Source organism: Anarhichas minor, unplaced genomic scaffold, assembly GCF_050575085.1.
Source record: "Anarhichas minor isolate MPS153535 unplaced genomic scaffold, ASM5057508v1 ptg000052l, whole genome shotgun sequence".
NCBI classification, from domain to species: domain Eukaryota; kingdom Metazoa; phylum Chordata; class Actinopteri; order Perciformes; family Anarhichadidae; genus Anarhichas; species Anarhichas minor.
The window spans coordinates 1,282,278-1,307,864 of record NW_027466498.1 but is presented as its reverse complement, the minus strand read 5'-3'; the positions used below and the strand labels follow the sequence as shown (position 1 = coordinate 1,307,864).

Genomic DNA, 25,587 nt, shown 5'->3' with positions numbered 1-25,587 from the left:
GCGGGGACTGGTCACACACCGGCCCGGGGCCCATGACGGAGGGAGGGGACATTCTAGGTGGCTGCATCTGTAGTTACGAGCGGGACAATAGACTTTGAAGTGTAGAAGTACGCTGTAACATGGCCTATGTAGACAACTGGGTTGGATATCCGTTCTGCCAGACGCTTGTAACACATGACACTTTCCATGTCTGAAACATTAAGCTTGAAACTAAAAACAGGAAGCATTTAGCTACCCATGTTTGCTCTCATGTCCTCGCACAGCTTGGAGGTCTTTTCTTCACTTGTACTCGCTGTAAAGCTGATGTGTTTGGATCCCCTTTGTAATACAATCACTGTTCTCGTACTATTGTCAGTGCTCTTAGGAGAGGCACATTGATCTAAAAGCCCTCATCTTATGGCCCCACTCATATCTGTGCTGTGCAGATTATATCCTTGAATAAGCATAGCTTCACAATGAAAGAGCAGCTCCACTGGCTTGGAAATGTGTTATACGGGTCAAGTAGAAGTTCTTCTTGTAGTCAGCAGAAAACTTCAACAGGCTAATGGTGTAAAGCGGTAAAGCCAGATGCATAAGGCACCACCAGATGGGAGGAAGGTGGGGAGCATTCTATGACGTCTTGTCCCCAACAGTACATCTATTCTATTTACCTGCATGAACAGACAACTCAAGTGTTCCTCAAAAACACCGTACAGAAAGCAAAATGTACCACAACACAAGAGTGTTGATAATGCCTTGCATGCCATTGGGATTGCCTCATAGTGGTGAAATGAAGGATGGGGAAGATTTCATCAGGTTGGTGCCTCCTAAAGAAAGTGCGGCCAGGACGTTTGCATCAATAAAACATTGCACATTCACTAAATATGCAGTGTTACATCGACAAGGACCCCCCTTACATGCGTCTTCAACTCAGCAAACTGTTTGTTCTCCAATAGCTTTCCAGTGCAATCTTGAGTGGGAGATGAATAATGCATGTTATGTACTTTAGGCAGATCTACTACTAAACAAAACAGCCATTATCTGCCAGGCTGCACTTGGAAAGGAGACGATTCCACAACGTTAAGAGTACCAAGGAAAAATGCTCTCACTGATAAAAAGACATGCAAACCAAACGTCTCATGAAAGACCAAACGATAATTGTGAATATTATTATGATGTGAGAGATATGACTATCATTTTAAAGAAAAGTATGATGACTAAAAGCTCATCCCTTTGGGGAGGGCAGTCTGATGTCAATGTCAATCTCTACTATCAACTATCTGCGAAGAACTGAGTTGGAAAACTTGCGGACGGGGGACTCCCTCTACCGAAGACATGCTGCCGCACAACTACAGTATTATTCTTTGTCTTATGGTGCTTTGGGACCAAGTGGATGTTATAGACAGTCCCTGGCTAGCACATATAGCAAAGCATCACTTGGGTTGCGATCAGGCAGGCCCCTGCACCCCATCACCGTATGAGGTTTCTTTGTCATGACCTAGATACGCCTTGAAGTCTGGCAGCAGAGTATGGAGTCCCCTCACAAGATGGGATCCCAATTCCACCATACAGGCAAGGTTGCTTCTTATTATAGAGGAGTTGTAAAGTGGTCTTTGAATGACTCTTTGTCTGATCCCTCACCAGTTTGCCTCAGGAGGCCTTAGCAAGAGCGGTTGTCCCCAACACCACAATTTGATGGATCAGGTGCACAAAAACTCGTCTGGGAGATTCCATTAGAGACAAAAAAAAAAGTCTTTATTCACCAGACCGAGCAACTGCCTCCCAGTCCTCCACAGTAAAGTTTTGATGCATGAGACGCAGCTTCTCGTTTTTCGATGTAAACATTGACACTCGATACGTCTTTGGCCGTTGTAGCCCACTCAAGACAAAGTACAATAAAAGTGGTACATCTGAGACACCATTCTGTTCAACAGTGTTGAATTACAGTGTTCTTTTAGTGATGGTTGTTAGCATGATTATCACCTCTCTTGTGTGACCATGTGTTGTTGGCGTTCACAGGATAATGAATAACTACAGGCTTTTTTAAGTATTCATAAGACCTTGAAATTATTTTTGTCAAAAGGCCCACAATTGTTCAGGACACCAATTATGAAATGTTTCAAATTACTAGGCACCCGTTTTGCTGAATCTAATCATCATATCAAATCAACACTCATGCAGGAAATGTGCTGATAAATGTTGGTTCAAACTGTTTGACCCATTCATCCATTAGACTACGTTCAAGTTCAACCAAGGTGTTGCTGCCTCAGTCAGCCATGTACATCACAAGACTGGTCTGATAAATCCAACTGCATGGATGTAGGTGTGAAGCAGAGAATCTCGCTGTGCAGTCAAACGGATCTTCAGCACCTTCAGCAAAGGCTTTCAGCTACGTGAGTGTGAGACACTCAACACAGAAATTACAGACATGAGCACCTTCATGAATAATTCAGAGCCAACATCTGACAGAGACCTGGTGTTTAGTTGGCTCACTGGGCTGAGCTATAAAATGTCAATCTACATGCTCAACTACACACCTCTTTGTTTTATTCAAGAAAAATCTGAAAATCGAGGGTAGCAGATATTTAAGGCCTTCCAATTTATCATTCTGAGAACCACCATACAAACAAGTATGGCAACTTTTTGTATATGCCAGATAGGTAAAGCACTATAAATTACATTCCACTGTGTTTTTGAAATGAAAGCATGATTGTATACCCAGAAAGTATCAGTTATGTACATATATACAGGCTTTCAGTTGTTTATTTTAACCAAAGCAGAATTACCTTTACTCACCAAGATCACACTAAAGCTCTCTGAGCTTTATAGGGTATCAGTGCATCTCAGAGACATAAGCTATTGTCTTCAAAACAGATTCAAGTGAGATTGTCAATTAAAAGTGAATACATTTGTTGGACACCAGTTCTTAAGAGGAGCACAGTTACGATGCCCGGGCAACATAAATGGAAATGAGCAGTGTTTAGCACATAAGAGGGCACAACAAAGTGTGAATTATGTATTGCCTTTTCCAGGCCTGGTGGGTGCTATGCTCAGCCGCTGCCAGTGACACAGTAAAGTGGGCCAGATCTTCCTGCCAATTGGGACAATGTGGTGAAACAACTAGATAGAGGCAGTGAACTGTAGTCTTTCTCGCACTTTTACACTCTCCCCCCCCCTACTATCTCTCCATCTTTCACCTCCTTTGCATCCGGCCTCTCTCTATCTCCCCGGTGTCAGTGAGCTGTGTGGCGACACATCGCAGCTCTTCTAGTGCCTGCTGAATTATGAAATGGGTTTGGAGGCGACAGCATTAATGAAACATGCAGCCAGGAGCCACATTTCACAGTGGCGAGGGGAGACGTGTTGTTGCGGCGTAAATTATTCAGGCCCAAAATATCACAGTAACCATCACGCCAAGACTGGTGGCAAGAAGCCACCTGCCACCTCTGGCCCCCCACTCCTCCCTCGTCGTCTGCTCTACACATCCCAGCCACACCGGTGAGTGTGCAGAACGCTGCACACACAGCCTGCTGCCTGAAGAAGACGACACTCAGCAATCCCATTAGTATTAATCACAGCTGTATATAAAGTGTTTATTTTGAGAGATTAATGTCTCATACCTGACAAAATTAACATATATTATATATTTTTATATTGTCAACAAATCTTTTCATAGGATTTGAAACGACATGAAAAAATATGAATACCCTTCTTTCTTTCTTACATCATCTCGAAAGTTTCCACATTATGTTTAATTAGATTTCAAGCGTATTGACAGCCAGGATTTGCTACTGTGGTTGAAGGAGATATCAGAACAAGGAGACGACTGAGGCTACATTTGACCTGTTAAGTCTGAAACTCTAAGCCTCCCGAAAAGGCTCCAGCTTAGTCACACAGCAGTAATACTGAAGTTTCCACTGTAAAAACCCATATAAAACATCAACTCGGCTCTAAAAGAATCAGGAGGGATATGCTACACTGGGCAAATTGACCCATGAATCCAAAGTGCTTCCAAACACAGACAGAAACAGTCTCACTCTGAGACACCGGTGCTTGTGGAGCTGTGTGATTGAGCTGCTGAGGACAACGTGTGCTGGCGGGTGTTCAGCCAACAGTCCGGTTTGACTTTGAGTTGACACGCGCTCAGCAGAGCCCAGGCACCAGCGCCGGGTGCGTCTTCACACAGACAGCGAGGCGACATCACCTACTGGCCCTTATCTCTATCTCCCTTAAAAGCATCTTGTATTCCCCGCCATCTTTTCACCTCTGCAAAATCCCGCTTTTGTTAATAAACCATCAGTCCCTTCCTCTGTGGTTCTAATGGGCATTAACTGGAGGGCTGTTGAGGCTCAAGTGCTACAAAACCACAGCACTGGTGCAGGTTATCGGAGAAAGAGCGTGTGTGACCATGATTACAGGCATGCTTTGTGTGTCTGTGTATCTTAAAAAAGAAAGGCATTGAGCTGTGTGCTAATGCACAACATTCTCTTGAGTTTCCGTTGAACTCATTTTACTGCAAAGCACCAAAGCCAAATGACAGAAATACAGTTGGTTTCTCAACGTTGACCCAAAAAGACATCGACAGCGAAAGTCCGAATTGGAGTGATTGTATTACTAATTTGTCAATATACCTGCTATAAGAAGATAATAAAATTGAACTTCACAGACTGTTTGTGTTCGTGAAGCAGAGAACGAGCCTCGAGGTACATCTCCTTGACCCCACAGACCTTTTCACTGAGCCAGCTGTGTACGAGGGGCCGATAGCCATCACCTAGACACACTGAACAGGGATGTCTGAAGATGACCTATCCTCTCCGTGTTGCCCGCGCACACACAGATCACAGGGAAGACGGGACTCAGCGGCACCAACGAGGCCTCCACGGGCTCCAATTAATACCCCAGCCCTTCATATCCTCATCTTTAAGAGCTGACTGCAGATTAAATATTTATGTATCAGCACAGAGAGGGAGATAGAAGACTCCTACATGGCTATCAATAATAAAAAAAAATAATAAAAAAACATCCCACAGCTCATAGTGGCTCCTTGGCTGGCATCACAGGCTGACAAAAAGGAAGGTAAAATGAGAAAACAACAAGACTCAGAGTCTTTGCTTTCCCTCACAGTTTGGATGGCGGTGTCATCAGCTGGTTGAGAATGCAACCTGATAGCAAGCAAACAAGGACTGCAGAGGAATCAAACCAATGATCACTGCATGTGACAGGTTGAGATACAAATTGAACACGATCTATGCAAAAGGAAAAAGCTAAATTTGCCAAGGGCAAAACGAACAACTGTCAAGGTCCAGTGTTAGATGGAGAATGATGTGTCCTCTAAACAGTATGTCAGTGTTGCCTGGCTTCCATGACACAGTCTGTGGCGACTGTGGCAAAGTGGAGAGCGGGGCCATCCTTCAATCAGAGGATCGGCGGTTCGATCCCCAGCTCCGCTAGTCGCATGTCAAGCAAGACACTTAACCCCCAAATTGCTCCCGTAGCTGTGCCTACGAATGTATGAATGTAATAGAATCTGAAGTCGTTTTGGATAAAAGTGTCTGCTAAATGACTGTAATGTAATGTATACTTACTGCTAAAACATAACACATTTCAAAATGTGTTAATTAAAATAATGAGCTAAAAAAAACTAATACAATACCGAGACACAAAAAGCATGCAAGGATTTTCACTGCTGTAACTGCAATCAGATTAGTCAAATTCAAGTTTTAAATGTAATAGAAACACTGCATGATGTATGGATATGATGTATGGACATCCCTAAGACTAAGGTCTTAAATCAGAGTGGCTGCAAGATGATTGACCATAGTCCTATATTGGAAAGCATGTGTGTGTTTGTATACATACATATACATATATACATATAAACAGATGACCATTCACACTCGCATCCACACCTACGGGCAATTTTAGAGCCATCAATGAACCTAAGCTGCATGTCTTTGGACTGTGGGAGGAAGCCGGAATGGGAACCGGGCCCCTCTTGCTGTGAGGCGACAGTGCTGGCAGCCCCTGGAAATTATCGGAAAATGTTACATCTAAAATCTATTCAAATGAAAATGGGGTCACTCTCGCACTACGTGCTGCTGCTTCCCCCATCCACAGCAGTGCTTTGCTGCCGTTGCGGTAACTCCTGTCTATTGGGTGTAATACGCTGACTGTGGATAAGAAGCTCATACAACACCACTTTAAAAAATCCAAACCATCTCTGCAACAGGTCGAAAGCCAAAAATGTTGGGAACCACCGCATTAAAATACAGTATAAAGAATTATAGTGACTTTAAACTCAAACGTATTAAGTTTCCCACATTTAGTAACATTATTGACCAAAATTGCATAGTGACCAACGTCACACGTAACATGTGCAATGTGGACAAACACACCATGATAAATGAAATCCACTTGGCCCTAAGTAAGCTAATGAGACAACTGAGCTACAGCGCACATTAATTATTCATGAACAAAAATGCATAACAAACAAAGGGGGACAAAGTGTCTATGAGTGCCCTCTAAGAAGCGCCCTCATTAACTGAAAGAGGATACAGCTCCATGAGGATGAGGCTTCAAGTCCTTGACAATACCTATATTGATTGGTTGCAATCTATTGTAACATACGACACGACCAAGAGCAGCTTCTTAGCAGTGGGATCTATTGGAATCCAGCTTAGGCTTTGAAAACTGTAAATAAAATACCTTCAAACTACAAAAACTCTGGACCTGACTCCAATTTATGGTCTCTAGCTCCTCCCAGTGGTAGAATGTGGAAACAAATGTTCTAACTGCAAACCATCCACCATCACTTCAATGCAACAATGTAGTTTTGAGTAAATCTAGAGCACATGTAGATAAGACCATGACTATATTTCTGTAATCTGTTAAATTAATCTGTTGCTTAGATGTTTTCTCATAGAACAGAAGATACTTAATTCATCCTGTTGTGGAAATTGTGGTGTGTATGAAAATACTTTAGCCTTAATCTTTCACCTGAAACCCTGGCGGTGTGAAACCCGCTTGTGAACAAACAAGAAATAGATTTAAAAACAGAATTCAAAGTGTTAGGCAGGCTTTCTTTCATATCTCACCACCCACAGCGTACGTAAAAATAACTCGGGGCAATGCATCTAGTCTGCAGGACTGCAACACATGGTTGTATTATATTATATATGGTACTGTTAGATTGCTGCTACACTGCCCTGTTAATACAGGTGTGTGTTGCATGCAGGAGAACATTTTCTTTTCTTTTGTTATATTTACCTCAGGGAAAATGTTTAGTTGGAAGCACAAGAGTCTGAAACAATAAGCAGCCACCACTGTAATGCAAGTCTACAAATAGTATAATACTAGGACCTAAAATTACTCTTCGCTAATCTTCATCAAAATTGAATGTGAACGTTATGAATGAAGTTGCTCTCTTGTTCTGTTGATCTGATCATCATATACCTTTTGGTTGGGTTCTCCTCTTTGCTTTGCATTCACAACAACACACATAATCAACACTGCAACCACCACTAACTTACAGAGTCAGATTCATTTATTGTTTTCGTAGAGAATGTCTTGGTGGTTCTTACCTTGTAAGAAGGCAGAAAGCAGAGCACACCCTTGGCTACGACCTGGCAGACATGGAGCAGCAGCGACCCCACCTCGTCCTGGAAGATGTACGTTTCAGTGTGTTGGAAGGTGGCACAGAGCTTTCTGCCCTGGGGTCCGTCACCAACAGTGCCCACCCAAACCTGAGGAGAGGGCATTAGAAATGTTGAGGTCATATCACCAACATACTTCATATACTAAATATATCTGGCCATTATTATGTTGGCCCAAACACTATCATTATGAGCTTTTTTCAAAAACATTCTCATGTGCAATGCCAAATTAGCGGTCGTAAATCCAAGTTGCAACATTATTGCAATCTAATGGTCAGACTGTGACATCTGCTGGACAAAAGCGGTATAGATGTGGAGACAGGGTCAAAGTTTCCAGTGGCGTGATCCACCTTAAAACCTGATTGAGACTGATGGATACCATCATATCTCTCTGACACGATGCATTAAGGAAGCTTAGGGATTCCAATGAGTCCTGAGGGAGGGAGGTTTTAAGTCATATTATCAAATCAAACATCCAGGAATCGAGCAGCTAAATATCCTTTTATACAGCATATACTTTGTCAAAGAAGTCATTGTTTCCAGAGGATGAGTGACATGGTAAACCTAAGGGGTGCAACAGATCGCGTTTGTGAGACACGGATTAGATCAGCAGAAAAAAAGAGAGCAAATATAACAAACGTTAATAAGCCATATCCACTGATACAAACCGGTTTTGTCGTTGTTTTGTTATTACAGCAGGTATACAAGGCTCTGTCCCGAAAAATGATTTCAACCGTCCTGAAGTCAGTGTAAAATGTCAAAAGTTATAAGTGTTATCCTTTTACTTTGTTATCGTCATCTATAATGGTTATTCGCATAAAAAGGTCCGTTGCACCACAAATAACCCTACTGACCTGGGACTTGTTGATGACATGGTTGGCCTCCAGCTGGATGGAGAACTTCACTCCAAGTTCAGAGGAGAAGGAGCTCATGGGGGACAGGGTTCCTGATGTCAGCACAATGCTGTGCACAGACCTGCTGAAGTCAGAGAAAGCCTGGGAGACACGGACACAATCAACCTCCAAGCACTGTTTCAGCTGGAATTTATGCCATAAGCATATCATATTTAGGGTGGCACGGTGGAGATTGAAGAACCCATTATAATATTATGTGACATATTTTACCAGCACTTGGCAGGTAACTTTCATTACAGACTTATTAAGTCATCCATTAATGGCTATAGACTTCAGTAATAGCTCAGTTTGGCATACATGGCATGATGTGCCATCTCTAACCTCTCACCACGGCGGGGTTGAGGCACCAGAAGCTGAGTGTCAGGACTTCCGTCTTGACTCGGGCGCTCTGGCGTTTCCTGTGGTGTGGCCGAACAATAAAGCCCTGGGCATCAGGGGTGTCGGGTGGGACTTGGTTCGTCCAAGTGTAGGTCTTCTGCAGAGCTATCCGGTAGTCTTCAGCAACCCTACAGACACACAGAGACCTGAGCCATCGTTCAACCCTAAACCCCTTTACAATAGTTCATCTGAGGCACTGGCATGACACAGGACTTTGATCTGGCTTTCTTTGGTTGGTCTCTGACCTGCAGTTGTCCTCAGAGGAGTACATGAAGCTCAGCACCATGAAGAGATTTTTGAGGACAATGGAGGTTGCCGAGCTGATGGTTGGGACCTGAACCATATCCTCTTTACCATTGATCAAACCAACACGCTCCTCTTTCTCCAACACTGCTGCCAGGTTTTTCTGTCAGTGGAAGACGTGTGGAAAAAAAAAAAAACAGTGCTGTTGATTATTACAGGACACCTAAAACCAAATAAGAACATGCAGCACATACAAGGTGTATGAAGCAAACTATTGGTGATAGAGTATTAGAAACATCTGATATAAGTGTTACTGGAATACAGTGAAGCTTGATTTAGCTACTGCTCCTGTCTATCTGATACAAACGCCTATTGTGATCGATAGAGAGTTGACATTTTAAGAAAAGTTCCTCAGTTTTTCCAGTTTGAAAATCTGAAGCACTGAAAGCCCAACATGTAATACATTGTCTAAGCACGGTGGAGGAAAGGTTCATGATTGCCCCTTTCTATTGTCCTCATAGACTTTGATGCATGATCCCACCAAGTCACTGAATGAAACATTCAAGAAAAACATGGAGCTGGCGAGAGGATTTTCTTCCTGTAAGAATAAACCCACATGTCACGATATGTACTTTGCTTATGATGCATGATGGTAATTTCAAAATATGTTGATTTGGTCCAACTGTGCTATTTTGCTTATTATCGCGTAGCAAACAACAAATACTCCAATTCATCTATCTATTTATGGACATTTTCAGGCATTACTGTGACGAGTAAACATGATTGCTGTCTCATTACACATACAGTGAGCCCCAACACCCTTCTGCACTGAGGCCCTTACATTGACCACACAGTTGATGTCCATCAAAATCAGTGAGGGTTCAGTGCTTAGAGTGAACATTTGAAGTGGACTGACGAATACTGGCAGTGTACAGGTACGGTAAACCTCAAACATGTAGAAGTAAAGCTAAGATATCTGGTGTACCTTCAGAACGCTGAAGGTGTCAGCAGTGATGCCCATGTTGTGAAAGATGCTCAGTACATCCTTTCCATTCCAGACTTTACAGGCGCCCTCATATCCCCGTTCAGACATCAGGCTTTGGCTCTCCTGGATCCAGCTACACCATGGACAAAAATACATTCTTAGTTAATATCTACTCAAATTCCGAGCACCACAGATGAGCAATTAATTCACTGAATCACGAACTTGATCAGGATAGAGCAGAAGTCCCTGAGTAGCTCGTGTTTGGAGGGTCTGATGTTGTTTTTGACCATGCTGTCAAGCTCATCCCTGGACAGCAGCAGACTGTGGTGGTCTAAAGTGTAGCTGGCACTCTCCCTTGCACAGTCCTCAATGTTGTGGGCTTCGTCTAGCACCACGATCTGGCCTGCCAGGTTGATCTCCATCTGGCAAAAATGTAGATGGAAAGCAAGCGAGGAAGAAGAGGGAGTGGTTAATCCCTGAACTCTCCACATGATCTGGTCCTTTGTTAAGAACTAATCTTGTTGCTCCCTTCAGATTGTTCTAGAATTCCTGCACCCTCTCTTCCATACTCTACTCACACTCTCTCTGATCATTGGGTCCAGCAGGTAGTTGTATGGACAGAAGATGATGGAGGCGTCCTGCATAAGTTCACGGGCAGCATAGTAGGAGCATGACCGGAGCCGTTTGCCCAGTGAGACAAGGTCCTCAACGTCCCAGGCGTCATGGAGTCCGTAGGAGCGTAGTGTGCGCTGTTCCCGCATCTTCTGGACACCATGGTAGTAGCTGCATGACCTGCCCTGTAATACACACATTTTTCATTCAAAGTCAACAGATCATGGAAGACGCCGTTTGACTGATCACATCGAGTCCCTTTTCATTGCAGGAACCACACTGTACAGATCTCCACACACTGTGGGGGAGAAGTTCCTGAACTAAATTTGGGCTCAGCTCAAGAACCCTCGCCCTAAAGCAGCTGATAATGTGTAATTAAAACTATTAATGCCAGATTGTTTTAAATATAGAATCATTTGAATGTGTTTGTATGCAAATAACCACTATGGGAGACAACCAAGTAAAAAAAGAAAAACATTGAAAATGTTCACCCCAATTGACTTTGGGGACGGTTCAGGAACGGTGTTGAAAAAAGTAAGTCTGGAGCTTTGCTGTCAATTATAGTTCTTGGAAAGAAATAATCGGCAAAAAAACAGGATAAGCAGGTCTGTTTTTATTCTTATTTTTATTTCATTGGAAATCGGCAGAGGAAGTTGCCGTTGGTGTATCTCTATGCAAAACCCAACATATCAGAAGACTAGAAAAAGAAAATGTGAGAATCTGGAACCAGTGAAGTTTGGCATTTTCTTCATAAGAAATGACTCAAACTGATTAACTGATGATCAACATTGCAGTTTCTGTCGATTGACAAATCAAATCAGTTGTTGCAGCTGTATATAATGGGGAAACACTAAAAGCCTACAATATCAACAAGATCAGCTAAAAGCAGTCTTCAGAATGTTATGTATTCCTTTGTATTTGTCACTAATCCAGTTACATTAGAATTTCTTATATATCGGAGATAACCGGACCGTTTGATTTATTTTCTTGTCTCTAGTGTCACATGTAACCAGAGGTGACGTACAGTATTTCAGAGGCTTCCAATGATCAGGTCTTCCAGGTATTGTTGTGGGTTACATGTCCTGACACTCATACAGTAAACGTAGAAGTGTAAAGAAGCAGCATCTCATGTACCAAGCCCCAATTACACTGTCAACAGAGGTGTCTGCTTCAGATGACCCACCCTGTTCTTTAGGATTTCACAGCTTGAGGTGACACTGTGTACACTCAGTAACCTCCAGACACAATAATGATCTCTGGATGAAATGGTCTACCTCTCACAGTCATGTGCTAAGCTTGGACACTTTGCTGAAACTGAACCCGGTCGGCTCAGTGAAAGGGGAGTTGCGGAGATTAATAGACATGCAGCCACATTTGGGAAAGTCAGGACAGGTTACAGTGCAGTTAAAACAATTGGTGGGTGTTTTGACTTAAGACGATGGGTGTTAACTGTATGAATCACTGTGCGTCTACACAGCATGGTCACCTGACACTGACTAGACTACACCCTGAGGTGATGAAGACAGAGAGCATCAGTGACATCCACTCCAGTGAGGGGTAATGACTGGGCCAGCTATTTAATATGATAAAGTGAGAGAATTGCCATGGGAGGCAAACACCTCCACTGACAGCGTAATTGTCCTTGTTGCAGTAGAAGCCCGTTACAAGCGTCTCACGTCTCTGAACAAAAAAGCTCACTCAATGGTTCTCGACATTTTAGTGTGTCAAAAAGAGCCGGTTGGACCAATTGTGGATATTGCAGCAGCATAATTGCTGCTGAGGCTACATTGTTGGAGTGTTGTCTGGTAGTGATAGTGACCTGTGGGTTTGTGGGTGACCGAAAAACTCTTTTCACAGTACATGATGGTTTGAGGTCAGGTAAGTATTTAGTATTATAAAGTTGTCATAAAATGTTAGGTCTGTTATATGTTGTCTTTCATCAGCTTCTGTAACCAGTGGATAAAGGTTTGATTCCATGGAGAAAGTGTGTCATGTGGTGTTGGATTTCACAGCTAGAAGGGGGTCAAAGGAGTCCAATTCAGTTATTTTTGAGACAAGAGGATGTAAAGAAATAGGGGGGTTGACCTGGGCTAAGTAATGAACTATAGCACACATACAGGTTGTGCCTTTAGTGGGATAAAAGTCACATGTCAAATGTATGGCCTGTCTGGGTTTATAAAGTCGATACCAGTTGATATCAGAAGTAATATGTATTTTAAATTAGCATACAACAAAGAAACAATTTAGATGAGAATCCTTTCAATTTGGTTCCTTAAAGGATTGTGACCAAGTTATGAAGTAAGCGGGACATTAACAGTGGAGAAAAGCTCACTGGTCAAACTATGTAGTGGTGACAATGTTTCCAAATGATCTCAAACATATAAAATGTCTGTATCGACATGTCTTATAACTTATTGGGTGACATATGCACAGATTAAGGTTGGGCGATATTGAAATTCCCCTACTGACGATATTGCTTTAAGGCAAACTGATTTACTAATAATTGTCCAAAAAAAGAAAGGTTGTCATCTTCATGAGGTGGTCATGTTCTCTATGAGGGAGGAAACATCGTCCTGCTTACAGAGAGTGACTATTGGATATTCAAAAGGCACATTTCAACTTGAGTATTACTTTAAAGCCAAAGTTGAAAATGGGTTTAATGTGAATGTATGCAAGTGTTCATCCTCACATCTTTGGCATCCAGCAGGTCCTTGCAGCGTTCATTGCGGTTGAAGTGAGGCGCCACTGCTTGGTTGACACATGTGTGAGCTCTACTGGATAAGATGGTCATGGGCACACTGGAGTAAACGGTGCGCTTCAGCTCGTGGGTGATCTGAGTTATCTGTTTATGTGTGCGAGTACCAAAGAAGATCTTAGGAATCTTCTTTTTGCCATCACTGTCTTTGTCCTTCACACCGTCTCTGGCTGAAGCGCACTGGCACTGGGAGCAGGGTTCAGGGGACTGGAAAGAGAAACAGACAAACACAGAGGTTATGCGCTAGATTTCAACCGCTCACTACAGCAGCCGAGTCACACATCTTGTTCCGTTAAATAAAAACACTGGCAACTGTCATTTTTATGCAAATAAAACAGAGCTTTACAGCGCTGACTCTGTAAAATCCATGACTCCCAAATTCCTTGTTAAATAATTAGTGCTGGGCAACGATTACAATTTTTAAATTGAGATTAATCGCATGATTTTTCTGCGATTAATGTAATGTATTGCGCACTTCTATTTTAAAAGTACTGCTATATGAACAAAAGTGCAACAACATTTGGTTTGCAAACACTTTAAAATCAGGTTATTTTTAACAGCAGTATTCCCTTTACACAGTAGCAGTTAAAATACAGTTATGATTCTAAAGAGGAACTCCTACAGGAACCAGCCAGCAGAGAGGACTTGATGTCGACTAAATGAGTTGGGATAAAATAATTATTCACTTTTTCTAGGAAGAGCAGCCAAAAGTGAGGCTGAAAGCTTCGTCTTTGCCTGGCTAATATCTTTGTGTTGGAAGACAGGCTACAACCCTAAACAGCAGGAAGTTTAAAGAACTCATTAGGAGTGTTCACATTTGACGTTATTCGGATGTTTAAAATTTGATAATGAAACACTTAACAGCAAGGCAGCTCTACAGTTTGATTATTTTTCCTCGCCTACATTCCTCAAAGACTACTACTCTGCCTCTGATTGGCTAGTACTCAAACACTTATTCATAGATATTGTTTATTGCTGATGAACAAGTTCGGTGGAGGGTTGGTAGGGTGAATGTTTTGTTTAAATGTTGCCAATATGGATGAAATAAAATTAGTCATAATTATTTTAAGTTACTGTGAGGAATTTTTAAGTGGTTATGAAACAGTCTCAATTTAATGCTGATGCCGAGGATTGTATTTCTATATGAAATAGAAACTCCTATACCATACTGTGAGATAGTCTGTCAAGCATTTGAGATTTCACCATGCTGTTTGTACCAAGGTAAACATCGCTTTATTATCTTTGGATGCATCAGAACAATGTGGGCTGTATTGTAAATCACTGATCAGGTCCTCTTAATAGCAATATTGAATTTACAATATTTTAGTTGCCAAATTACTCAGCGATCCTTGCTCATACATAAACTCAATTGATTTTCCATAAGTGTAACTACAGCCCACCCACCACTGTCTTTTGATTGAAATAACAATGGTTGGTGACCTCCTGAAATGAAGGCAGTTTCACCATCAGATGAGCCTTGAGTAAGATCTGATATTGTGGCACTTTCAATTGCTAAACATCTGATGGCATCAGACCAATGGGTCAACATTGATGTGCACACCTTGTCACCACTGCATGATATTATCTTGAGACAATATTTGAAAAAATAAAAAAAAACTATCTGGCCTCTTTCTTTAGAGATTACCACCATTTTCTTAATATTGAATTAACAAAACTTGCAAGCTTGGCAAACAGGTTTATCCCTAAATCCTCAACAAATTACCTGAATGATTCCAGGTAAGAATGAATGGTATGTGTTGTCAGGCATCACAACTTATCATAGAGATCAGAAGGTAGCACTTCAGATGACAGACGAGTAGCTCGAGTTACCGGGCGGCTCAGATTTTCCAAGCATGTTTGCCCATCAAATATTACAATGTGCGATGGAGTGTAGGCCAGAGAGAGCCCTTAGAGAGTCCACTCTCAGAGTTAAGAGGGATAACGAGCCCTGAGTCCATGTGAAAAACAAACAGAGGTGCTGCAGGGCCCCAACACCAGTTCAGGTTACCTTTCTCCTCTGGAACAGTTGTGCTCCACAGCCTGGGCCCTGAGCCCGATCACCTTACCTGCTGCTGCCACATTAAATAGAGCCATCCAAATATCCTGCCCCAAGATGGCTAATAATTACTTATTCATTGGCAGGTGGGGGGAGGGTGGGTGTAGAAGGGCTTGCTGATGAATAGAGGCCCTTGTCAAAAGCTGCAGCAGGAAACAGCTGACACAAGAGTATCCTTTTACACGCCTGCCTCCTGAGATGCCAGGACAACAAGGTATCAAGCCTGGCCCCACAGCCCAGAGCAGACACCCACTCGGAAGGAATGCAGATAACTGGCAAAAGGGGCAAAAGAGACGCCAGCTCTGCTAGTAACAAGAACATAACAGGGCCATTGGCGTAGCTCTTTGGGTGCCGCTAGCTATGAGAATGCTAGCTTTGTCTTTCAAACAATATGTAATGAGAGTAAACTTTTTTCTCATCAAGATAGCATTTACAGGTACACCGTATAGGACAGGTGTACTATGTTTCTTTAGTTGTACTGTGTGTCTTCAGGTCTACTACCTTCAGCACAGGTAAACTTAGTTCCCTTGGTACACCTACAGGTGTAGGTGTATGCAACAGCTAAAGCTTTCTGGAATTGACGGAACAGAGGTCAGTGGTGTTACTGAACACCTCAGAATATTCACAGGTAGGCTTCTGTTGCTCGACTCCCTGCCAACACCTGAGAGATGGAAATCTCACACTCCAGGGGGCCAGTCCGAGGGCACTGAGGGGCCGCAGGCAGTGGATCACTTAGGTATCACTGGCGCCTCTCACTGGACGCCAATTTGCTCCTCATTCCACAGCTTTCGAGGGCTTGGAATTCACTCCAATAAGGGTAGGCTTCAATAGCCGATACTTCGGAAGACATGACACCGAACACCCCCTCCTCCCAACATGACCACACTGTGCAGGTAGGGGACCCTGGCAAATACCTGCCCTCCAAAGCACCTGTTTATCCCTCGGGCGCAGTAACCAGCGGGTGAACCCCATTCAATATTTATCCCCGTGGCTTTCACAGATCAGCGGTCCAGGCGAGGCAAACCCTCTTAATTAAAACTGGAGCTTGCTTCAAAGGGCCCCATTCAGGCCGTCAGTCAGCGCTCGCGGGACAAAAGAGCCAGGGTCATGTAGCTGCAGGGAAACCAGAGACGGACGCACTTTTTCGACTTCACTTTCCCTCCTCTTTTTCCACCTCCGACCATCCACGGCTCCAAATCCAAGCCACACACCTGTGGCAAGCTGAGACCCAGTTGTGAGAGTTCAACCATTCCTGTGAGCTGCATTCTGTGACTGTGCACATCGAGTGATTATGGCTAACCTGTTGGTCTTTGGGACCTGGAGAGATCTCATGAACATGGATTATTCACCAGAAACGGCATCGCAGATAGCTTTAGGAAACATGATATTACTTGATGACTGAGGAAAAGCAGCTTCAACGTTGTCAGTATATTAGCTCCACCTAACTAAAACCAATGTAGTCTAATAAACAGGTCCATAATAAATCTAGAGCGGGAACAACTAGTCAATTCATTGAGGATCCACAGAAAATAAATCAGCATTTTATAGACTTAATATACTTTAACATCAACCATCACAACTAAATGCCTGAGCCCAACCCTTACGCTAACCTAAACCAAATACTAACCTGTCTGAAATCTCAAACAGCCCTTTAGAGAAGTGAGGACCTGCCAAAATGTCCTCACTTGCCAAAAATGTCCTCGTTCTGAAGGTCTAAAACTCAAATTGGTTCTCTGCCACACACGGTGTTATACTTTAGCATACTTTACCGTTTACTTTGTATCAACCTTGCATTTATAGAATTACTTTTCTGTTAAATCAAACATATCCGTTTGTGAAAACATGAATACCTGCAATGTTGAAAATCATTCCGTTTAAGCCCATACGCGTTTGAAACTTTAATCACAGCCTTAGTGGATTCGGTGGAGTATACCGCCACCCAGTGGTGATAGTGAATAGTAATACTGAACCCATTGCTGACAGTGAAACCTTAAAATAAGTGGTCCAAAAGGAGCTAAACTATAATCTACTCTACCAGCAACATGAGAGGATTAACCACTCTGTGTTTCTATGGATAATTTATGACACATATTTTTGCCAAAGGGGATTAATAAAGTAGTTCTTCTTATTCTATCACAACAGACATTTTAACATCTCATAAAAGGACAATTTAAATGTCTTGGTAAACTGCACCAGTGAGCCAGCATGCATAATGGCCTTAATCACAGCAGATACGTCATTACAAGACAAGCACAGATGTAAGTACTGACATGAATGATTGAGGCTTTACTGAGCCTTAATGTTGTGAATGCTGGCTCACAGGAACGGCTTTACGGAGACATTGAAAGAACAGTCATCATTAACAAAACAAGTTACACCTGTCTCTACAGTGAAAGGTCCATCATTCATTCAATATGCCCACATATTTTGGTATTCCCCATGTAGTCAGCCGTTTTGGTAGAGAATGGGACATTTAATGTAAAAAAGTACTAGGCATTGTTACTGATGTTTTCATTTCTCTCTCGGTGTCATGGAGCCTGAACTGTAAAAGGGATGTTGACCACCATTTGTATGGCTACAAGTCAAAGACAAATCCTGGCTTCAGAGAAACCCTCCCACTATGGATCTTTTTGTAGTTACTGACTCAACTATTTATGTTTCATGGAAAAGATGACTTTTACCCTCAGCCTACAAAACAACATGGATGAGAAAGACTGGATCCTATGGGGTTTCCTTTTCGTCTCGATATATTAAGTAACAATCATTAAACCCTTCTGTAATGAACTGGACTTGTTGACCCTAACTGCACTACAACTAACTGATACAACAAAACACATGTATAGATGATGAGATGGTTGAAGTAGACCCCACTCACTTTGAGAGCCTCCCCAATACAAACAGTGTAGCACTGTTCAGCTCAGAACAGGGTTCTCAACCTTTTCTAACTGAAGGCCCACTTCTGGTCGTTAAGACATTTCAGAGGACCACCTTCCCAAACAAATGAGGAAAAAAACTAATAACATGACAAGTAAAGCAGAACAAATGAACTTGCTGAAGAGATGCGTTATGCCTCCGTCAGCTGTCTTTTCATTTAAAAAAACAACCCATTTTGTGTATCAGAGGGAACGTTAGCTACCCAACAGTGCCAGAAGACATTCATCTCTACCTGAAGATGTGTCGACATTGGCATGGTGATACTCGATTGTATCCGAGGATGAGCTTCGTTTGTTTGTTTATTTATTCATGTGTAAATAATGATATATCATTTGTGAATGCCTCTGTGTGACTTTATTAATATTGAGACTTATTGACCCCATAGCAGAATGGGAGATTAGCCGCGGACACAGTCAGTCAGTCAGTCAGTCAGTCAGTCAGTCAGTCAGTCAGTCAGGGATGCAAGGACTCACACACACACACACGACTGAACACATAACCATTAAGCCTGGCTGAGATAATAACTAGCTTTGTAAAGCACAAAAAAAAAAAATATATATATATATATATATATATATATTTGAATTTAATCTAACCACCTCTACAGCCTTTTGTAGCATCCCGGCTGAATAATGGTCTGTAGTCTTGAACTGATGGTCCATAAGTCTTTAATGAATCACACCTTGAGAACTTGTGCCTATATCGGCCAGGTGCTAAAATAATAAAACCGTATCCATCTTCCTTGTTAAAACACTTTTTCCTTCCCTTTAGTGACTTTTCTAACGGCTTTCTAACGGCTTCTTACTTCCGGTTTTTATACCTTCAAAATAAATGCGCAACAGGAAATGCACCGACTGCAGTGACAAAACGTCCAAAATAAAAGACATAAAAAAGGAACAATCTATTTAAATACACTACACATTCTCAGAGGTCCTTTACACCTTTTCCTACCGTTACATGTCAAAATTTATTCTGAAACATGCCATGTATGCACAACATTTGCCCCATGTATCAGTAAAGCAATATTATTGGTGTAACTCAGCTTCTATGTCTGGAGTGTACTCACGCAGCACGATGAGGACAGACCAGCTGCTTGGGCGTTTGGCTCCGTGGTCCAGGTCTGAGCACCTGAAAGCTCATTTTCCGGCTCATCATCTATGAACACCACTCCCTGCTCCAGACGCTGCCTTTTACGCTGCCGACGAACAAACAGAGACTTTACTCCATTGAGGTGCACATCACTCAACATTCACATCACTCAACCAGCAACAACAAAAATACTTCACAAGACGGCCTTCTTATCATCAATACACATTATTTTGAAGAATGCTAACGGGGGGTTGTACATTAATACATGCAGACATTTTGTTAGACATGTAGCGATATCAATACTTACCCCATATGAAATCTAAACTAACTCTCACAACTGAACCCTGGCATACTGTACAAATAAACGTTTTACTGGGGGATTTTCCAGATACATTTGGGTTTGGAGAGTTCGGATGGCGCAGTTTGTGAGGTCAGGATGAGCTGTCTGCATGCAGAATGTTTTTGTTACTGGCAACAGCACGACGTGGTGGGTTGCCAGGTTGGCTCTACCGAAAGAACATTCGATTTCCCACAATTTAAGCTTCTACATTTTCCAAATGCAATAGTATTATTCAAACGTATTGTTCGGTTCGTAAGCCTCGTACCGAACGGTTCAATACAAATACGTGTATCGTTACACCCCTAGTTACTGCCAATCATTTGTGGAGAATATTCAGTGAGAATCTACGATCCCTGATAATGCTACATTATGAACAACAAATCAAGAGGAGAGCTAGTAACGGTGGCAGCTAACGTACAGAAGTTCCATTGAGTAACATTAGGATGTGTTCATGCTCTATTCAGTACAAATGAGCATTGGGTTAAGGTCAATTATGAGGTTATCTGGATGTGTTCAAATGTAATTTTGTGAAATACAGAGAAAATACAATAAAAACAGTTGTTTGAAGGATATGTTTTCACAGCAATATAAAATAGAGAAAATTATGAACATATAATATATAATTAAAACTAAAAAAAATCAATAACAATAAATGGTAAATGGTCTGGACCCTGCTCTACCACTGAGCCACAGTCGCCCCAAATACAATCATGTATTTCCTAATTGGGGATTAGGGCCCGATACTGTGTTCATGTACTCCTACTCGCAGAACTACACTGATACCACAACGGCAACATGATGTTGAGAGAAAGTGAGAGTGAGAGTAAGCCTGGCATCACATTAGAGAGTCCGGTCGTCGAGAGAGGAAGAGCGCATGTGTGACGGTAAGTATGAAGGTTAGCAGTAATGTTACAGCTGTGAACGCAGCAGTGCGTCTCTACAGTTTATTTGTCGGTGAGTAAATTCTTCAACTCCTCAAAACCCATGAGGAGACCCAAGTTAAGTGTCTTGCTTGTCAAGCAGCTGATGATGAAAGTGAATTCTCCCTGAAGTTAGCAGCAGACTCAGCTGCTCCGGCTCACTTAAGGAGGAGCAGCGCTAGTCTCCCTTAAGTGACAAGCTGCTCAGTTTATATTTTTTATATTTCTTTTAACTGTTCAACTGATTTACGGTCAAACAGTTAATTATTAACATCCCCGCTGCAAAGAACAATGCTCTGTTTGTATCAGGAAAATACAATATTGAATTGTCAGCAACAAAGTTATTGTTAGGTAATGGTATTATTAAGTACTTGTATTGGTACTGGCATGTTCTCAAAAGTAAGTACTTGGTCTGATAAAAAGTGGCATCGGTGCATTATTATTCTTAGTCATTTGAATTGTGAGTTTTTATGCGAAACAAAGATTATAGATGACAGTAAACAAGTAAAAGCACAGCATGTAGGCCAGATTGTTTGTTTACACTAACTTTGAGATGGTTGAAACTATTTTTAGGGAGCCTTGTATATCAGCTGCTATAACAAGACAAAACAACAAAAAAGATCTGTATCGGCTAACCGACCATCCGTTATGTGTATCAGCGGCAAAATAACGTGATTAGGGCATCTCTAAAAGTTGACTCAAAACCATGATAGGATCCAAAGGTTCCATGAGTTTTGTAATTAGTTACACCTATATGATAGGAAACACACCATTGACAGTACTATACTGTGAGTTACCATCAAATCTAGTACCGTATTTTCCGCACTATAAAGCGCACCGGATTATAAGGCGCACCTTCAATGAATGGCCTATTTTAGAACTGTTTTTATATATAGGGCGCACCGGATTATAAGGCGCATAGAATCGAATAGCGTCGTAAGCGTGTCTCTTGAAAGGTGCCATTTTGGGGTCTTTATACACACAAGTGGTGTTGGACTAGGAGTAAGCACAGTACCGGTGTTTACCGCGGTGCGGCTTTGTAGTTTACCAGTCGTACTGAAACATTTTGACAGAGCGCCGTGTACAACCAGTATGGATCAACCAATTAACCAATTGATCCATATATAAGGCGCTCCGGATTACAAGGCGCACTGTCGTTTTTTGAGAAAATTAAAGGCTTTTAAGTGCGCCTTATAGTGCGGAAAATACGGTACTTACAATACGGCAACCTCATCGTACCACTGTAGATATTGGTATTCCTTTGTTTTAAGAAAGAAATATTCACCCTTTAAATTTGATATACAGTAAATTCAGTATAAATGTACAACAGTATATACAAAGCATCTACAACACCTTGTGTTCGGCAGTGCGAATGCGCTTCCTATCTGGCTGAAAGTCGTCGTCGTCCTTCTCGCGGTCAGAGCTGGACAGGAACTTCTCAGACAGACGAGAGGCTATGGACGGTTTCTTTTTTTCCTCAGGTGTTCTCACTGAAACACAGCAAGTGCAACATTAGATTATACAGGAACAGAAATGAAGTGTGGAAATGGCTTAGTTCTGGCTAGTCCTCGGTTGAATCTCATCTGTGAAGGACAATGTCTACGTTTAGCTCTGTGGGCAGGCAATAGATCAATTAGAATACTGTACAAACACAACTGTTACATCAACTACTTTCATTTGTCTGGTATTTAATTCACTGGACTGTATAAAACACAGACACTCTGATTTCTGGTCCAGAAAATGTGCTCCAACAAAAGTCAGGAACCACTGTAATACTGGATACCACTTCTACTAAAGTGCATCATTGAATTTAAGGAAATCCACGGCTGCTTTAATGAATTTAAAGAGACAGCATTGATTATGCATCATGGTGGGCATTCATTCTGCCTCTGTGCTCCTAATTTGATGGTAAGAGAACCAGAAGAAATATATTGCCTAAGGTAGAGGACTAAAATCCACTGCTTAATGCCAAAGACAGAGGAGAAAGAAAAATCCAACACTGGTCAGTTCAGCTGATTGAAAGCTCAGCTGAATCAAGGCTGTGTGACAAAATAACCTTGTTCAACGGAGCTGGTTCCCCAGTCAGATATAACAGCAACAGAGAGTGTTGTGCAGAAGACAAGGCCAGTGTGTCTGTGTTGCTCTACAGTTGTGTATGTTAATGGCACACATAAAACACGCTAATGCAGATTGGATGGGATTACCCAGATGTGCCAATCAACACCACCTACTGAACACAAGTTGTATTTATTTGTTTATTCTAGTTATTTTTCAGTTTCATAGCCTATTGTGACCTGTTGCCATTTGGGAAATGGTTTGTTCAGTGGGCATACAGTGTAATACCGAAGTGTTTGAAATGTTCAGTAGTTCACCAAAGTAACCAGCAGGAAAAATGTTTCCTCAGTCCACAGCGAGAGGATATTGTTGGTCTTTTACACTTGCACATCTCTCTGCTCCCGATGGTATGAACCGAACCACGACTTCTTGTATTGTTACACCCCTAATTGCAGTGGACGTAATCAGAATCATATTTTAACCCTGATGACAAGCAAGAAGATGTCAACGCATGAAGAAAGCTTCACAAATTGATCAAACTTAACAAGAAATATAAAACATAAAAATTTCACAGCTACCAATTGTTGACATGCCAATTTTGTGTGCGTCAAGTAAAAAAAAAAAAAAAAAAACTCTCTATTTGAAAATACCATTGTGATGCAGGGGAGGTAAAAAGAACAGTTATGCAGGTCTCAAATGCCTCCACAAATAAAACTAAGGACTGAAAAATACATACTCTGTTCAGGTGCTGGAAGCTGTGTCGACTCTTTGCAGGGTGACACAGTGAGGTCCACGACATCAGGTTGGGCTGCTGTTGTAGCTGTGGTACTGTTGACTTTGATGTGGCACACACACTGACAGGGCGTTGTGACATCTGACTTCTTAGAGACGCCACAGCTTTTATCCGACTGGCTCTTGTCCTCCAAAAGGCTTCCTCCCTCTTTAAGTTTATCTGTCATCACACAATGAAACACAGAGACAGTGACCCTCAGCTGGTACATGGTGTCGGAAATATCTACAATATCAAAAACAATTTACAAACAAGAAAGTAGTGAGAAACAGACATATCTGCAATGTGGATTTGGTTAACAAACAGTTAACTGCTTTTAGACCAGGAAAGCACAAATCATACCATTGCAACAACACAAAGTCTTGTATAGCCTCACATCAATATATAAATATATCATCTGGCTTAAGTGAATGGAAAAAAAAAGCATGCCAACATGAAAACATCCAAGGGACACTTGGTGAGATCTAATTACAATAAGACAGACTTCTGCTCCAATTAGTCTGTACATCACAGGTTAAACATTTAGTTTGAGGATAGGCCTTCTTGCCGATTCAATAGTTTTGGTTCTTTGATCTCAGTCAGAGCAGACATACCCAACTGAGCCCGCTGCCAGCTCAGAGCCGAGCAGAGCAGAGCCAAGCTCTTTCCACTTCCCGTGGGACTCTCCAGCAAACAGTGCTGCCCATAGTTCAGTCCTCGTACGATCTGCAGGCAAGGTACAGACACAATCCTTAATGCCAAATCTATATGTAGTATTGCACCATTTCAAGTAGAACTGTTTTTTTTCAAGGATATTTGTAGTTTTTCCGTATATAATTTGAGGGAAAACAGCGCCTCCCCCACTGAAAGCTGCCGGTATAAATAATGGAAGGAAGGATGAATGGATAAGTATTCACTGGTTTGTTTATGGTTAGAATAATAACCAATGGCCCTCTAAACAAATACACTGTGCACGATGGCTTAAACATCACCTGAGCAGATACAAAAGGCCCTTTGCACAGATGCCACTTTCAAATGTCATAGCAGGGTAAACACAGGTGTAAATGACTTCCTTACACCGTAATATCTCATTATTATTGTTATTATTATGCAACAACCCAGTACTTCCTTATAAATTGTAATAGTCCCACACAGTGGCGGCTGGCCAATAGAGGGCCATGGGGCCTGGCCCAACCTTGAGCCAAGCAAAAAAAATAAATAATAATAATAATAATAAATTATACAGATTGTCAATATTTGTGTTTTGAACTATGGAATGTACCCAGTAATATGTGTAAAATATGATATCTGCGCAAAATATATGCTTTTCCTGCTCGTCCTCTCCGCCTGTGTGCACGACACGTCTCAGAACGCGCAGCTAGGGGGGCCAAACGAATTTGGCCCAAAAGAGGCGGGTCTATGAAGCAGTTTAGCCAATTGCTGATTAAAGATATAAATGCGTGACATACAATTTAGCCAATCAGCACACTCAAATAGATTCACCTTGGGGCCAAATCGGTTTGGCCCCAAGCTGCGCGTTCTCGTCAGGAGAAGTCTCTTCACGGGAGCACTACTCCTCCAAGACCCGTTTGAGAGGAGAACTTTGGCGGAGATCCTGCAGGCCAAAGAGCTGATCCCAGATCAGCCTGACCTCACAATCAGACAGCAGACTAGCAGGAAAGGGAAGCAGTACATGCGAAGCTTCTCTACTAGCTGTACACCAGACAGGTTTGGCTAGCTGGATGACGTCATGCTAATAACATATTTAGCTTTTTAAAACAACGGGGACAGATCCAGCACGGACAGTTAGGGAGTGAGGAATGAGGAGGTAAGGAAACATGAGAACACCAGGACACACATGGAGAACTCTGTCAAGCTACATATTAGGCAAAGTGAACATCTTTTC

At 42.0% G+C, this 25,587-nt stretch overlaps 1 protein-coding gene across 1 annotated transcript in view; it reads right to left on the bottom strand.

The window, feature by feature from the left end:
- The window catches only part of brip1 (BRCA1 interacting helicase 1), a 42,698-nt gene that overhangs the window by 16,089 nt on the left and 1,022 nt on the right, over positions 1-25,587 (bottom strand). Inside the window, exons 3-14 of the mRNA XM_076075492.1 lie at positions 24,296-24,407; positions 23,649-23,864; positions 22,211-22,347; positions 19,575-19,703; positions 13,453-13,725; positions 10,730-10,948; positions 10,374-10,573; positions 10,152-10,284; positions 9,169-9,329; positions 8,874-9,051; positions 8,486-8,626; positions 7,560-7,721 (exon numbers count right to left, since the gene is read on the bottom strand). Coding sequence (XP_075931607.1) covers positions 7,560-7,721; positions 8,486-8,626; positions 8,874-9,051; positions 9,169-9,329; positions 10,152-10,284; positions 10,374-10,573; positions 10,730-10,948; positions 13,453-13,725; positions 19,575-19,703; positions 22,211-22,347; positions 23,649-23,864; positions 24,296-24,407 — 2,061 coding nt within the window. The remainder of the gene's footprint in view (positions 1-7,559; positions 7,722-8,485; positions 8,627-8,873; positions 9,052-9,168; positions 9,330-10,151; positions 10,285-10,373; positions 10,574-10,729; positions 10,949-13,452; positions 13,726-19,574; positions 19,704-22,210; positions 22,348-23,648; positions 23,865-24,295; positions 24,408-25,587) is intronic.